Source organism: Brachyhypopomus gauderio, chromosome 18 (assembly GCF_052324685.1).
Source record: "Brachyhypopomus gauderio isolate BG-103 chromosome 18, BGAUD_0.2, whole genome shotgun sequence".
Lineage (NCBI taxonomy): Eukaryota > Metazoa > Chordata > Actinopteri > Gymnotiformes > Hypopomidae > Brachyhypopomus > Brachyhypopomus gauderio.
Genome location: NC_135228.1, coordinates 363,149 through 380,804, shown reverse-complemented (window position 1 = coordinate 380,804; position 17,656 = coordinate 363,149). Strand labels below are relative to the sequence as shown.

At 40.3% G+C, this 17,656-nt stretch overlaps 1 protein-coding gene across 1 annotated transcript in view; it reads right to left on the bottom strand.

The window, feature by feature from the left end:
- The window catches only part of LOC143482345 (uncharacterized), a 33,766-nt gene extending 26,549 nt beyond the window's left edge, over positions 1-7,217 (bottom strand). Inside the window, exons 1-4 of the mRNA XM_076980690.1 lie at positions 7,187-7,217; positions 4,901-4,936; positions 2,417-2,755; positions 2,083-2,232 (exon numbers count right to left, since the gene is read on the bottom strand). Coding sequence (XP_076836805.1) covers positions 2,083-2,232; positions 2,417-2,755; positions 4,901-4,936; positions 7,187-7,217 — 556 coding nt within the window. The remainder of the gene's footprint in view (positions 1-2,082; positions 2,233-2,416; positions 2,756-4,900; positions 4,937-7,186) is intronic.
- Between the last annotated feature and the right edge of the window lie 10,439 nt (positions 7,218-17,656).

Here is a 17,656-nt window from a genome sequence, read left to right as displayed (position 1 = left end):
CAGCAAGATCTTTCCTTTAAAGCATTGTTAGGTTTGTTTCAGCCAACAGACTAACACCAACATGTGCTAACTCCACACCTTTCTCCATGCCTGATGTATTTCCTCTTTTCCATCAAAGGCATTTAACCCTGCATGTGACCTTGTTTTCTTATTGTAAAGCCAAGAGAAATCTAAGCCATGCATTAGTATCCTTTCATTGTTTTTCTTGATTTGGTTAACCTTAGTTACTGTTCAAGAACTGCCCAGTAGTGAACTTGTTGCCCAGATGTGTGTCTACAGCGTCTCCCAGCCATCTCATGGATTATGCTATGAGCAGGATGGACAACTTGACTCATGGAATTGATCACCTTCCAGTGGATGCTACAGGGAACATGGACTGCATGGATAACCTTTTGTGCTCTTCAGGACTGTGACATCAGCCCCAGTCTGAAGACCAAGGGGGGAATGTAGGTACCATGCTAAACCAGCAGGTGGCAGTACCACTGGCAACACATGGAACAAGCTTGCTTTGATGGAAGTAAGGGTGTGTCTACAGTTCAGGTGTTTAAATACCCTGAACAGCCATTCATCTCTCTCTCTCTGGTTTGACCGACACATAGGTTAGACCTATTAAAGAGAGGCTCCGTAATATCTCCCTCTCTCTCTGGTTTGACTGACACCGAGGTTAGACCTATTAAAGAGAGGCTCCGCCACTTCTCTCTCTCTCCGGTTTTCTTTGAGAACACGCGAACTTTGCAACGACTAACAGCAAACAGCTGAAAGTCGTACTACTTAATTAACGAGCCCGAGTTACGGTGCAATCTAACCAGTAACCGATCAACGGTACCGCGACAACAGATTCACCTAACTACTTCAATCAAGCTTGCTAACGCGGCCACACAGACTGAAACAAAGGCGATCAATTCCCTGTTGTTAAACCGTGAACGAGACTCTCATTCCTGGACGATTCCCCAGCACACCTGGACGACATCGCTTTTAATCAACGAGGAGTTGGCGGTGAGAGAATTCCAGGAGAATTCAGGGAGGACGAGGAAACCACCCAAAACACTCAACACGTGAGACTCTTACCGCTGGGCATAGTTTATAGAAGGGCAAAGTTACTTGAACTGCAGAGTTAACCAAGTTTTCTGTTAATACATTCTGAATGTTTAACTTTGTCATAAACTTCGTTAAGATTTGTACACACAAGTTCTCCACCTGGCATGCAATCTCCATGTTTTATCTTCTGAATATTTGACAACTTGTAGTTCCCATTCTCAGACACACTACATTAATTTTTGGTTAGTAAGCCAGCGCCATTACTCTTTGTTCTGACCACGTTGGAATAAACCAGCTGAGCTCATTAACATAGTTGCGCTGCTCTACTGTTTAAAGTCGGCGCCATTTTAGTTGCTTTGTTCTCCATAGGAGAACTGAGATTACAACTCCGCCTCCTCACACGCGCACAAGCGCGCACACTTACTCCTCCCCTTTTTTTTACACACACACACACACACACACACACACACACACACTAGATGCTGAGTCTTCACTGTAAATATACTGATCCATGTTGATGCTCTTTGTGTTTTAGAATAGTTGGTTTTAAATAAATGTATCATTTATTTTCAACAAATTGTCTGTGTTGATGTCATTCAAAAGTGGTTGTTGCCAAAACCTCCAAAGAATTCATTGTTAAATCCTTCAGATACCAAACCATTCATTACCTTTAGTTGATAACTAAACTTGTGGTTCTGGTATAATTAGAATATGAGACTGATTCTAAAATTAATGAGACTGATTAATAATTAAGGTAAAACAAATTATATCTACTTTAAAGGATTAGTAGGTGAAACCCCTACACAAGGAAAAACTCCCTATGATGGTGGGGATTTGTGACGGGCAGTGTGAGCAACTAAAAAGGAAGTGATCATGCCAAGTCTCAGGGAAAGAGGATGGTTTAATAGAAAGTGCACAAACCAAATACCCGTGACATAGATCCAGATTAAGGAAATAATAACCAGCAGTCAACTGGTACAAAGACAAGACATATATAGACGAACAAACGACCCTCAGGTGAGACGGATCACGGGTCCCGCCCACCTGAGGGACGAACATCACGTGACCAAAAACAGAACATCTGCTGCTGTAAACGGGGGCGACCGGCAGGGGCCCCCCCACAACGTGACAGGATTAGGATGAAACCTTGGGAGGACCAAGACTCAAAAGGGAACCCATCCCCCATTGGGCGGCCTGTTAACACACAAATTACCAAACTTTACAGATGAATACACAAGTCACAACAAATAACAAATATATTTATATTTGTTATAGATTAATAAATATATAATAAATTGCTCCTCGGTTGTATTTAGTTTGTTCTGACTTTTCACATACACATTACAGTCCGCCCCATATTACTGTTGTATTTCCTCACCAGTGATCCATAGTGGCTGTAGGTTGCTGTACTGTGTCCGATAGGCTGGTTCTCCTCTCTCTGCTCTACACACATAAACTCCTGTGTGATGAAGAGCAGCAGGACTGAGAGTGTAGGAGCCTCCAGCTCCTCTGCTGCTGTCTGAGAGAAGATCTACACTGTACATCATATAGCCTCTAGTGTCTTTTACTGGAGTTAAGTCATCTCTGTAGGGAACAGCTCTGTACCAGCTGAATGTCCATCCTGTAGAGGAGTCTCTGACCTCACAGCTTAGAGTCACTGAGACTCCTTCAGTCACCCAGCTCTGTGGAGACACACTTAGTACTGTCTGGGTTCTCTCTGTAAAACAAATGCTGAGTCTGTAAATTCACTCATACACAATTGAACAACACATTAACCTGGCCTTCATTAATGAGTAAAGTGATGGATATCACAAAGCTCTGGGAGTCACTTCTCTTGCTTATATATAACTTTATATCAATCTTTGTGTGGCTGTGTTCACAAAAGCCAAATAATAATGGGTCTTTTGCAGAATAGTATTAATAATACATACAGTATTAATATTAATACACCGAAGAGGTGCTAAATCACCCCCTGATAGGTTTCAGCCTACTTCAGGCTTTGTGTGTCAAAACATTGTAATTACAGTGTCCCCCTAAATACTGATCTACTTGGATCAACATATGACGTCCTTCCAACTCCTCAAAACCTCGCACAGTGGGTAGGTGAAGATCCTAAATGTAAGTTGTGCACGGGAGTTGGCTCGCTAAAGCACATTTTGTTCGCATGCCATGTTAGTTTGTCACAGGGGCGATATACATGGAGGCATAATCAAGTTCTAAGTGTGCTAGCGTGTTTATTTGATAAGAAGTGCTTAGAGGTTAATGCATTGACTAGTGTTGGTAATTGGTACGCAAGTAGGTTTGTGAGGGAGGGTCAATGTGCAGGAGAACGCGATTGTGCCGTTAATGTTGGCAGGTGGGGTGAAGCACGAGATTGGAAACTAGTAGATATAGGGAGAAAACTACAGGTTCCAGAGTGCATAGCAGTAACTTCACTGAGGCCCGATATGGTGTTGTACTCGGAAAGTAAACGGATTGTTTACTTTATCGAATTAACGGTTCCGTTTGAAGATGCGGTTGATGAAGCATTTGAGAGGAAAAAGTTGAAATACGCTGACTTGGTGGCCAATGTGCGAGAACGCGGATGGCAGGCGCACATAAGACCAGTAGAAGTAGGTGCTAGGGGTTTTGTGCCTTAGAGGGAGAAAGTTAAGATCAGCTGTGAAGGAGCTGTCAGTGGTAGCTGAAAGATCTAGCCAATGGCTGTGGATTAAGAGGGCACAGACTACGTGGGGTCATGTCCCATAAAGGTGGCTTGTCTGGTCTTATGGGTGAGACGTGAACAGCAAGCTTTGAGGGGGGTACGGCTGGGACGCCAGCCCTCACCGTTGAGCCTCCTTGAGGTGTTGTGGGCTCAAATCAATGAAACACCGACAAAGGGAGGTGCCCACCTGATGACCCCAGTGAAGAGCTTGCAAGTGGTTGTGGGCGTCGCTGTTACTTTGCGTGAAGGTCTGTCCAGGGCGGTGTTGTGGTCTGAGTACTTGGCAGTTGGGGCAAGTGACCATGAACATAGTACGCTGTGATTCTGGATTCTTGCCGAGCCAGTATCAGATTGTAGCTGTTGTTGTGTTCTGCTCAAACAACTAGGAACCAAATTGTGACGGGCAGGGTGAGCGAATAAAAAGGAAGCGATCACGCCAAGTCTCAGGGAAAAAGGATGGTTTAATTGAAAGTGCGCAAACCAAAAACCCGTGACATAGTTCCAAATGAAGGATATAATGACCAGCGGTCAACTGGTACAAAGTCAAGACATATATAGGCAAACAAACGACCCTCAGGTGAGACGGATCACGGGCTCCGCCCACCTGAGGGACACACACGACGTAACAAAACAACAACAGCCGCTGTGGACGGAGGCGACCGGTAGGGGGCCGCCTCACCGTGACACAAATAAAGGAAGCAGGAAGAAATTAAATGCGAGAGAAAAAACAAAATGATAACCAGCAAAAATGAAACGGGATCTCGAGGATTAAACAGGAAAACAGACTATAAACAAAAGAGGAACAGCTGGAGCTAATGAGGAAACGGACACTGTGAAAAGATTCGGAAGTAGGTGGGCATCTATAGCAAGGAAGCGTAACATTTACCACAGTCAGTATTTGTTGAGGACACTGCACGTCTTCAAAATACGTGGCGTTTCGTAATGATCATAAGTGTGTAAATCCATCCTCATCTGAACATTATTTACACAACACTTCGTGGAGACAACCATCTTCTCCTCTAATTCAGGTGTTTGTTTGACCCTCCACAGGTGTGATAAAATTTCATTATCCATGCATGAAAACATCTATATTATTTAAATTCGCACAGACAACAAAAAGCTTGAGTAGTAGACTTGTAGTAAACAAGTAGAAGTCACCTTCAGCTGGCCAAACTCGAAGAAGTGAACTCAGTACTAAAAATAAGGGAAAAAGGTACATAACAACATGTAATGAACAATTTATTTTTGTAAAAAACACACACACCAGACAAGCTGAAAATAGAAGTAAAACACGTAGCAATAAGGCATAAGACCATCATGCAGGTATGTGTAGGCATAGATACAGTAATTCAGCTCATACACAAAAAGAGACTAGGCTATCAGGAGATAAGCAATGCCCCTCCTTTATGGTCATTGGGATGGGCCTGCTGCAGTGTGTAATGTTCATTTAATTAGTTATGTAAATTATTTAGATGTATGTAATTTTCCATGTTTAATGAAACGCCAGCAGTCCCAAAAGAATTTCTTCACAAAAAGAAGAAAGTCTTTACTGCACATGCCCCAACTTGTCTTGGCACTGTAAAAGCTCATGCAAACAATCAACATTAAATTATTAATACAAACAAATAACACTTTAAACTGATAATAGATCAAATGACATGTAACAGATGTCAAATGAATGTCTACTTTGTTTTGATTGTGTCGTCTCGTCTCATCGTGGTGCGTCTCGGCAATTAGGCCTATAAACATTTTTAGTTGCTTGCTTTTAAAACCCCGTTACTTGAATCTTTACTTATAAATTTTTTTGCTGTTGTGTGGCAATTTTTTTTTATATTTTCAGGCAGGCATTTTATTTAAAATATTTTGGACATTTTGCACAGTGCCTGTCTGACAGTTCGATATGCGCACTGCGCACTGACGGTGACTTTTTTGTTAATGTTCTCTATGTCACGTTGAGGACCACGGCCCCTCCCTTTTGGGCATGTGTTTACGTCGTCCGCGTCTATTCGTCTACGTCAGTGGATCTACGTGGTTGTGGTTTCGTCCTGTGATAATCTATCTCACCTGTGGCTCGTCTCATCATCACATGGAGCTGATGTAGTTTGTCTATTTAATGTGCGCTCGCGCAGTGTCCTGTGCTCGTCGTTGTCTAAAGTTTACACGTCTCTATGATTGTTTCATGTTCTCCGTGCGCTTTACGCGCTATATGTTAAGTAAAATAAAAGTGACGTCTGTCATAAGGAGGATTCCGTGACTCGTCCTTCGTTGACCCACGAACGTCACACTCTAACCCAGCTGGCACACGACCGACCTTCAACGTTGAAATGTCGTTGAAATATAGTTGAAATACTGTCTGTTGTTGTTTCAACGTTGAAACAACGTTGAATCAACGTTTAATGTTAAATAATTGCGCAAACGTTGAACTATTAATGGTGAATCAACGTAATATCTTCAACCTGCCTTTGTATTACCATTTCAAGTTCAAAAAACACAATACAATAAAAAAGTACAAACAACTCTTTGGCATTGGCTGAGGGTTTTGAAAGAGGTATTAATTATTATTATTATTATTATTATTATTATTAGTAGTAGTAGTAGTAGTAGTAATAATAATAATAATAATAATAATAATAATAATATAATTTTTATTTATTAATTCGTCCAAAAATGTCGTCAAAAACAGGCATGTATTAACCAGGAAGACAACATCAGGCAATGAAACAGTTTGAAATGTTTGAAATCAACAAGTTCAAATAGAGTAGGGCAGGGCAGTCGTGGCCTGGCGGTTAGGGAACTGGTCTTGTGACCGGAGGGTTGTGGGTTCGATTCCCAGACTTGAGGCCATGACCGAGGTGCCTGATTGTGTGGTGGTTCTCAGAGAAGAAATTTACAGATAGAATAAAATTGTTCTTTTTTCATTATAGCATACAGTTGTTTTTTTCCTCTCTCCCATGCAATTTTGAGCATCATGAACGTGAATTTTATGGTTTATTCAAGGTTGAATGTATGACGTTGAAACGACGTTGGCATATCAACGTTGATTCACCTTTCAAAATCAACACAAAATCCAACGTTGATTCAACCATCACATTTGACGTTGATTCAACGTTGAAATGCCTGCTGGGAATGTTTCATTAAAAATAAATAAAAGCTGAATAAAGCCAACCTACCATGTTTATTCATTTATCTGAGTGTTTTAGGTTTTTACTTTGAAGTGGAAAAAAGTCCTGAATGAGAACGAGATCCCGTTTAAGGTGCTCTAGATAAAAAAAATACCCTGATTCGACTATTAGTCAACTAAAGGGAAAATCTGACGAATCAGATTCGACTATGAAAATCCTTAGTTGGACACCTCTAATATATATATATATATATATATATATATATACATACATATATACACACACACACATACACATAAGGAGAAAGATAACATTTACTCACAGAGCATCTCAAGGACTAGACTGAGCTCCATACTGTCCAAGTAATGACTGACTGACTGATCAACTGCCAGTGTTAAATTCTCAATACTTCCTGTATTCTTGCAGTTAAAGAGGAAGGAGCTACCAGCTCAGAGACAGGACCTGGCTACTCTGCCAGTTAACTTGCATAGCTCAAAATGCAAAACTACAATATTTCCTAACAAAGGTGGAGGTTTGGCCAATGACTGAGACCATGATCACCATGATCGCCCTACCACCCCACAACATACAGTTCTTGATCTCCATACCAAACTCTACCAACAATGTTTAGTGTAGAATTTGATACCAGCAACATAACGTTTTGATCTCAGAAGGAAAGACACCTGAAACAGAATGTGAATGTGCTCCGATGATGCATCTTCTCTGACTGAACAAAACACAATAATATATTTAATATATTATAATGTATAAAATATATTTCACCCAGTGGGAACATGAGACATAGCTCCCATTGAAATTAAAATATGTATCCTTTCACTGCTGTAAAATATAGAAAACACAATAACTGCCAGTGTTTCTATGAGTAACAACTCAAAGCTCATCATCGACAACAAACAACACTAATCACCACTGACAGCTCAGCAGAAGGATGTAAATATAGCAGGAACAGTGGAGCAGGAAGAGGTGCTTCTGACAACAAAACAGCTGGAACACGCAACTCTGACAGCAGAAACCCGTAAAAGAGAGAGAAGAAACAAAATAAAACAAGTCTGAAATGAAGTGGAGAGCAAAACGTAGAGAGAACTGGTGCAAGGTCTACCTCAGTAACATGAAAGACAGACTAGCACATTTTGCATTAGACTTCCTGTGTTATCACAGTTCTAGCACATCTTTGAGAGAGAGAGAGAGAGAGAGAGAGAGAGAGAGAGAGAGAGAGAGAGAAAGAAAGCATTTGAAAAGCAAAGATGTAGAGAGACAGAGAGAGAGAGAATCTAGTGGAGTGTTTCCACTTTATATTTATTATCTCCACTGTCTTTCCTATGTACCCAGACCAAGTAGTAAAATTACACTATGTTATGACTGGTTTACCGTTGTCCGTGTCAACAATGGGGCACAAATCTCTCTAAATTTCTAAAATTCTCTCTAAATCTTTCTGTGATTGATAACCTTAGCTTTTATGCTTATTCCCTCTTTACACACACATGTACATGCATTCACAAACACACACACACACACACACACACACACACACAACCAAACAAAAGACACATATCCAGATATGGAGTTAGATTTATCCACTCTGGTATCACACAAGCTCAACACAGCCCTTGTGGAAAGTAGGAAATAAAAAGAAGAGGCAAAATACAAGACATAGAAAGAGCATTTACTATCTGTGTGAAATGAAACTGAAAGCAGTCGCTACATTGCTATGAATAACCTCCAAAAGAAATCTAGACCAAAAGTAAGATTTTCATACTCGATTTGTGGGGCACACAGGGACACACACCATGTTCTGGTATCCAGTTCTCATCATTCAACCAATAAGATATAAATGCTTCAATACTGTAACCTAAGAAATTCAAAATAAACTTTAAACATTTTGTGGCTGTTTTAGGCTGAAATAACTTTTTGGACACAAATGACTCTGTATGTCAATGGGTTAAACAGACACAAATACATGGTACTAATGAGGTACAAATCAACATTAATATTTGTATGTGTGTCTGTGCATTGATTTGAAATTCGATTATGTATATTCTGATTGTGTAATACTAAACATGCTTGACTATCAGGAACAGGAAAAAGAGGTCACTATGTGTCACCTCTAAAAGTCCCTTATCACACCCCCAACACTCCCCCCTCCTACACAGCTGAACCCACATAGCAGAAATACAGTAGAAACCAGACCACACCAGTCAACACAGTGTGACATCTGTGACGGGTATAAGAGAAGACGCAGACGCTGGCATGGTCAAAAAAAGTAAATGCTATTTGGTAAGGCTGAAGGTAAATTCAAATGTATCATGGTTTTGAGCATTTTACTAAGACATTTTTATTTTTCTGTTATGAATGATCTGTATTGTATCTTAACCTTGAACAAGGATGCAGGGTTATCGGAGGGAACATAGAATAACCAAAACATACCAGAATAAGGGAGAGGGATCTCACCCAAAATACCTGAGAGTGAAGGAGCAGGACCAAGCAGGAAAGATGAACAGAGAACAATGACCGACACGGAGGTGAAATACAGCAGGGATTAAATACACAGAAACTAACGTGGACACAGGTGATGACAGGGGCGTGACAGACAGAAGGGGAACCATGGTAACAGAAAACAAGGCGTGACTAACAGGCATGGAAAAACACTGACACACGGAACAGGACGACAGGGAGTGACAGCTAGCAGGGGGGTGCGGAGCCCTACATGACAGACATATTGTCATGCATGATAAGAAATCAAAGTCAGAGCAGTGCCACAACAACTCATCCAATTTCATAAGGGACCCAAAAATATGGCTATGGCCCAAAATCATGGCATGGGCCCCCAAGAGGCCCTGGGGTCAAAGTCCCTAATAGTCAGAGGATCCTTAAAATGGAGGGCCCTCGAAAATGAAAATATATTGTATCATAAATGTTGATGGGTATTGCAAAATGTTTTGGGCCATTTGCACTGTATTGCTTCTACACAGATTTTACTGTTTGAAACAGAGGTCCATAATGATGAGTGATCAGTAGTAACTGCAGGTTTTGTGAACTGAACAAAGATGCCCTTTCTGGATGTCAGTGGTATTACATTATACAACCTTCTGTTTGTCCTTTTCAGGAGTTCAGCACTGACCTTTGACCTCAGTGCAGTGTACAACTGATAGTAAAAGCCGCAAAATCAGAGCTAACCAATCAGAGATATCTTTATAATATTATTTTCTTCTCTTTAGACATTTGTATTATGCTACCAGCATGTAATAAATAGAGACATTATTGTTTAGTTATATATTTATTCAGTAAGCCAAATAATAACATAAAGGATGGCAATTCAATGTCAGAGCGGGGGATGTAGGAGACGAAATCCCCCGCGGATTTCTTAAGGTAGCGGCCCCAAGCGCCTTGTCCGTGCACCAAGCATTGTTACAAACATGAGAAAACAAAGCTACGTCGCGCTGAATATTCAGTGCCGATGCCGAGGGAGAACTGAAAGTAATCGCGGAAATACTCAACGCGTATAACAGGGGAGAACAGAAAGCAATCACGGAAATAATTGATGCTGAAGATCAGTGTTTGGAATCATATGTGTGGGGAATATCTCAATGACTGAATGTTTGTAGTTAGTATTTAAAAGGGTGATAAATGGTGAACAGGTGTCTCAGTAATTAGGAGAGGAGGATCTACAGTTGTGATCAAATTTATTCAACCCCCAATGCTGCGAAGGGTTTTATGGAATTCAGTGCACATTTGTAATTGTGTTCATAATGAAATCTTACAAGGACTTGTTAAAGAACTAAATGCAACTAAGATAGCATCAATTTTTTTTGTCATAAAGTATTAAATGGCCTTTTTGTGAGTTCTTCATTGACACAATTATTCAACCCCTTTACGACTACCACTCCTAAGAACAGAGGTTCATTCCAGTGTTTTCCATCAGGTATTGAAAACATCTGTGGATGTCAACGAGCAGCAATCAAGCATGATAAGCACCAATTAGGCAGATTTAAAAGGACTGTGATACTCAGCTCCTTCTAGACATCTACTGGTGTGTTTCCAAGCATGGTGAAGGCAAGAGAATGGTCCCAGAAGACAAGAGAAGATGTTATTGCTCTTCACAAGAATGGCAATGGATATAAAAAGATTGCGAAGTTGTTAAATATTCCAAGAGACACTATCGGAAGTATCATTCGCAAGTTCAAGTTAAAGGGCACAGTGGAAACGTTACCTGGTCGTGGCAGAAAGAAGATCCTGACCGCGACTGCTGTGCGCTACCTGAAGCGTAATGTGGAGAAAAATCCCCGCGTGACTGCTAAGGAACTGAAAAAAGACCTGTCAGATGTGGGCACTGAAGTTTCAGCTCAGACAATAAGGCGCGCACTGCATAACGAAGACCTCCATGCCAGAACGCCCAGACGCACCCCCTTGCTGACTCCAAAGAACAAGAAAAGTCGACTGCAGTATGCCAAAAGTCATGTGGACAAGCCACAAAGGTTTTGGGACAGTGTACTGTGGTCAGATGAAACTAAATTAGAACTGTTTGGGACAATGGACCAGCGCTATGTTTGGAGAAGGAAGAACCAGGCTTATGAACAAAAGAACACCTTGCCTACTGTGAAGCATGGCGGGGGGTCAATTATGCTTTGGGGCTGTTTTGCTTCTAATGGTACAGGAAAGCTTCAACGTGTGCAGGGTACCATGAATTCCCTTCAGTACCAGGAGATCTTGGAGGAAAATATGATGGAGTCAGTCACAAACCTGCGGCTTGGGAGACGTTGGACCTTCCAACAGGACAATGATCCGAAGCACACATCCAAGTCCACTAGAGCATGGTTGAACATGAAAGGCTGGAACATTCTAGAGTGGCCATCGCAATCACCAGACTTAAATCCAATTGAGAACCTCTGGTGGGACCTAAAGAAGGCAGTTGCAGTGCGCAAGCCTAAGAATGTGACTGAACTGGAGGCTTTTGCCCATGAAGAATGGGCTAAGATACCCATAGGTCGCTGCAAGACACTTGTGTCAAGCTATGCTTCACGCTTGAAAGCTGTCATAACTGGAAAAGGATGTTGTACTAAGTACTAAAAAATAATGTCACTAGGGGGTTGAATAAAACTGATAATGATGTGAGCACAGTAAAGACATTTGTGGTTATTCCATCATAAATATTATGTTATGTTTGTCTAATTTATAAGTGCCTCTTTGATATAATTGTAAATAAGATGACTGAAATGATCAAAATCAATGTCAAACTGGCCAAAACACTTTATTTCAGTGGGGGTTGAATAAATTTTATCACAACTGTAGGTAGCTGTTGCTGGGAATTCTGGGTGTTGAGTCACAAACGAGTTGGTGCACAGGACGCAATCGCGGAAGATGTTTTAATAAAGGTTTTAAACTAACACAAAATATGAGATCACTGGAAAACAGAACATAGACAATAAATCCAAGGCAACAAAACTGAAACAAATGTCATGTAGACCAATAACCTGGAAAGGCGACAAACAAACTTGACCAAGAAACTACAATACAATATATGCTGAGCAGAGTATAATAACTGCTTCAGACATATTTACATCTGCTGGGCAGGCGGTTACCAGAGGTGGAAAGAGTACTGAAAAATTGTAATTGAGTAAAAGTATCATTACTTTGCCTAAAATCTACTCAGAGTAAAAATAAAATTACTAGGGGTGGGACGCGATTAAAAAAATTAATCGGATTAATCCGAAGCTTTGTAATTAATTAATCTAAATTAATCGCATTTTAATCGCATTTCAGTATTTAACATGAGAAATATTAATTTAAGTTTGAATGATTAATGAATCAATGAACATAAGCATAAACTTCAAACTACACAGATCAATAGATGAGTGCAGAAAACAGTTCAGAACACTGGAAATTCTGACCAAAAATGTTGTTTAATTTTGGGAGTTTTGCTCAGGATATTGGAAGAATTGAAGTAAATCAGAAGATGTTTTTAATACCATTTTAGATGGTATATTTTTCTTTAATTTCCCAGGCCTCTGTCCCAGACATCTCCATAGTGCCTAGAAGTGGTCTTCTGCATGCTCAAAGCAAATGACTGGATCTTCATCATCTATAGATTCATCATCTATAATATGAGCTGTCACACCAAGATAATTCTTGTTGCTAACAGAGGTCCAGTGATTCCCAGTCAGAGCCACATTTGTGGCACTCTTCACAATAACCTGTTTTACTTCCCTTTCCTCATCATACAGCTGCTGAATTTTCTTCGACATTGTCTTTCTGGACGGTAGTTTGTAACTTGCATCAGTTGACACGATGTGCAGCGCTTCTTGTAAGCCTTTATCTTCGACCACAGAGAGCGAACAACTCTGTAAATAATGTGACGCGTCATGTATAAACGCGTGCGGAGTCGCGCGCTACGGCCACTCGCGAAAGTTTAATCCAGTCTTAATGGTCCAATGAAGGTCATTTAAAAACCAGGACATTTCCTCACTTCGTACTCATTTCCTCACTTCACATCGTACTAGGAATACATTTATCAGCTAAGTTATCATTACTGACCTGCGCGTTAGCCCCAACATGTTTTGCATTGAGGTGGTAACGAAGGGTGGAAGTGCTCCTGTGATAAGCGAACTCCTTCCTACATAAAGTGTAAATAACACTATTTTTGTACTTCCATCTGGAAGTTTCTTATATTTAAATTTCCCATCCACCAGCGTAGCCTCTTCAGTCATCTCCATCATGCTTATCTTATTGTGCGTCCATATCTGTATGTTTGGAACTCGTGCACTGAGAAACATTCCACGGTGCAAAAGTGTCTCATGCGTTAAATGCGTTAATTTTTTTAGTGCGTTAATTTTCCTGTAATTAATTAATCGAAATTAACGCGTTAAAGTCCCACCACTAAAAATTATCCATATCAAAATTTACTTGAGTAAAAGTACAAAATTACTTTTAAAATGTATTTTGAGTAAAAAAGTTACTTAGTTACTTTGTTATTTAATGCATGGATGAATCATGAACCAAATTCAGTACAAGTTGTTTAAATCGATTTCAAAGCGTATTTAAGTGCACATCCACACTTGCAAAAAGATCAGCTGGGCTCAGGAACATACTTCCTCACAGTACAAGGACAGTCACAACATGTACCATAAAGTGCAAACAATTTTCAGTCCTATTGTCCAACGGACAACACTATGATAAGAATAAAGAAATTTAAACTACAAATTATTAAAAAAACAAAATGCACTCAAAATTAAGTGCCCACAAGATGCCACAAACTAAAATGCAACAGGATTCCACTACTCACAATAAAATGCCCACAGGATCCCACATCAAAAATTAAAAAATGCTCATAGGATCCCACAATTTAAAAGTATGTGCTCACAGGATCCAACTATTCAAAATACAGTGCCCACTGGATCCCACTATTCACAATAAAATGCCCACAGGTTGCCACAACTCAAAATAAAATATAAAATGACCACAGGATCCCACATCTCAACATAAAACAAAATGCGCACAGGATTCCACTATTTAAAACGCTCACAGGATCCAACTATTCAAAATACAGTGCCCACAGGATTCCACTTTTCACAATAAAATGTCCACAGGATCCCACAGAACCTGATAGAAGGTTTAGAGATAGAACAATCTCATCCTTTTGGAAAAAAAGTGCACCAGATTATGACCTGATTATGAGACAATGGAAAGGGGGCGCGCAAGGCAAGGCCATGCAATTGGCCTTCAGTTCTGGGACTCAGAAGTTTAAATTTCTGCCCCCATTTAATTTTTCACCATCAATATTTTTTTACTCAGTAATGTGAGGTCGTTCAAATGTAGTGAAGTAAAACTACTTGGGTCAAAATGTACTCAAGTAAAAGTAAAAGATACATATTTCAAAAACTACTCAGAAAATTACAAATTACTCATAAAAAGTACTCAATTACAGTAATGTGAGTAAATGTAATTAGTTACTTTCCACCTCTGGCGGTTACCACTATCACGTGTTTAACAAAACAACACTACAAACAGGTAAAACAGATAAAGGTGAGATTTGCATGGCCAAATGGGACATTACAAAACAAAGTAAACAAGAAGAATGAATGAATGCAAGACTGTGACATACCACGATGAGTTTATTAACACATGTACCAAGAAATTTTGTGACGTGCGGTGCGGCGAGAAGGACGAGGCATGAGTCCAATCTCGCAGACACTAGAGTCCAATCTCGCAGATAGCGAACAAATAACATGAAGACATACAACGTGAATTGACTCAAACAAAGACGAGCACGGGACACTGCGCGAACGCACATTAAATAGACAAACCACATAAGCCCCGAGTGATGACGAGACAAGCCACAGGTGAGATGGATGAACACATTCAGACATAACCGCACACACGAAGATCCACAGACGCAGAAGACTAGACGTAGACGGCATAAACACACGCCCAAAAGGGAGGGATCAGGGGCCATAACGTGACAACGTTATGTACAAAAGACAATGTTAAGGGGCATAATCCAATCTGAATATGTACAAAAGAATCTATTTATAATCTTAATGTGAGATAAAAAATGGCCAAATTGAAAATATAGAGTAAAGATCGCCAAGATAATTTCTGTCTGTCCTCTCTCATACCTATTAGGTATAAAATAGTATAAAATAAATTGGGGAGTGTCACGTAGGGCTACGCCCCCTCTCGTAGCTGTCACTCTGGGTTCCCTCATGTCCGTATTCCCTGCTTGTTTATCCCGCCCTGCTTGTTTGTCTCTGATTCCTCGTTTGTTACCACGCCCCTGTCGTCATTGTTTGCACCTGATCCTTGTCTAGTCCTGTGTATAAAAGTCCCTGTGTCTCCCATGTCCGTATCGGTCTTTTTGTTTATGCCTGCTCGTAAGTTTACGCCTCCGTGTTATTTGTCTTCCGTGTGTTTTGCCTGTTCTCCCGTTATTAGTCTGCCTTGTTGTTTCCCGTGCCCGTTGCCATGTCTGTTCGTATTTCATGTCTGGACTGCCTGCCCATTATGACCCATGCCCGCGACTTCAACTCTGCCTCTGGAATTTCCTTTAATAAATCTTGCTCTCCTCAGCGTTTGTCCGCCTCCCTGTTCTGCCCAGCGCAGAACGTTACAGGGAGCTGTAGTTGTAGTATTAAGATTACCAACGTATGCTAAAATGAGCTTGATGTTGTTTTAAAACAGATGTTTTATATTTGACGATCACAAACTCTGAACTTCTCTCACTCCAGAAATGACAATTAAACCATAATTTTTCCATGAGACTTGGCGTGATCGCTTCCACGATCGCTTATAACATTCAGAAGGTCAACACATATCAAATTTAACATTGTTCAACTGAATCTATAAAGCCTTTATAGCTTCCTGGCTATCTTTTCAATTTATGGCTCATTGTCAACTAGGGATTATATTTAGAGATACGTATGACTTGGTTTCTATTGGTGGTCAAATGTTAGACAAACAGAACTGAATGTTGGTCTGAAGTTCCTTTTTTTTCGCATTCCCTGTCCGTCACACTTTCAATACGCAGTTCTATAATTTGCCAGAAGATGGTGCAAATATACTGTGTTTTCATAAGTGTCAAGTAAGCCAAGTACAGTACTGTATATAACAGTTGCATTGACTGGAAAATGTGATGTGATCCACATGTTTATGAAACAAATTCCTTTTCCTGTTTTACTGGGCTTGTGTTTGGGGGGTGACACATACTGCAGTGACATCAGGTACACCACCGGTACAAATACATTCAGCAGGTGATGGAGGAAGCTTGAGGTTATTTTGTCTTTTTGTTTTTCTTTTTTTGTTGTTTTTGTAGTCGATGTGTTTACAGTACAGTATATACAGCATGTGTTGCTGTAGTGGTCATGCAAATAAATAAAAAAACAACCTTCCCCTTGTAATTGTGGTTTACTTTATGGTGTAAATGTACTGAATATGCAGAAATAACCTCAATATTTGTGAATATTCATGTATATATGAGACCTCTGACAGACTTTCACAGCAGACTACAAATGGAACACTCAAACACATGGTAGTAGTGTTTTTCATTTGTCACTTCAGTGTGTAGTCACATATATGAAAGGCTAATCATCTGATATTTGTGTGTGGTGTTTAGATGCAATAATATGGTTTTGGCAAGAGTTGCAAGAGTTTTGGTTGAAGTGTGTGCTTTTTCTAAAAGTATGAGATGTTTTGCCTGTTTTGTGTGTAGCATTACCTACTGTGTGTTACGTTTCAACAAAAGAGACATAGTTTCAGAAATTGGGTCTTAGCCTCTGCAAAAACTAAGAACCATGTATTGTGCAACACCTCTTGTAGGAGAGAAGGGGAAATCGGTGGAGTCTAGAGTGAGAGGCTGAGGTTAACACATGCTCTTCTTCGCTGCTAGAACGGTATACATAATCTCAATAATGCTCTGACAGTGCTTAAGTGACATTTATATACAGTATAACTGAAGCATCTATAGCGGCATGTTCATTTATGTATAAATGGAGCATCTGTAGCCGCATACGTGTTGTGTTCGTTATTTCACAATAAAAGAGCAACACCAGCATCTATGTCCGAGCCCCCTGCATCATCCATCCATCCATCCATCCATCCATTGTCATCCGTTTTATCCGGGTTCGGGGCACGGGGGCAGTAGCCTAAGCAAAGCCCCTGCATCATGTTCTGCTCTGTGTTGAAGAAGGTGATGATGTGCACAGTGTTTTAGGGGCCAAGAGTGACATTATGATGAGTGGTAAATTCATAGCGCAGTTGTTTTACACTGTCACTGACCCAGTAT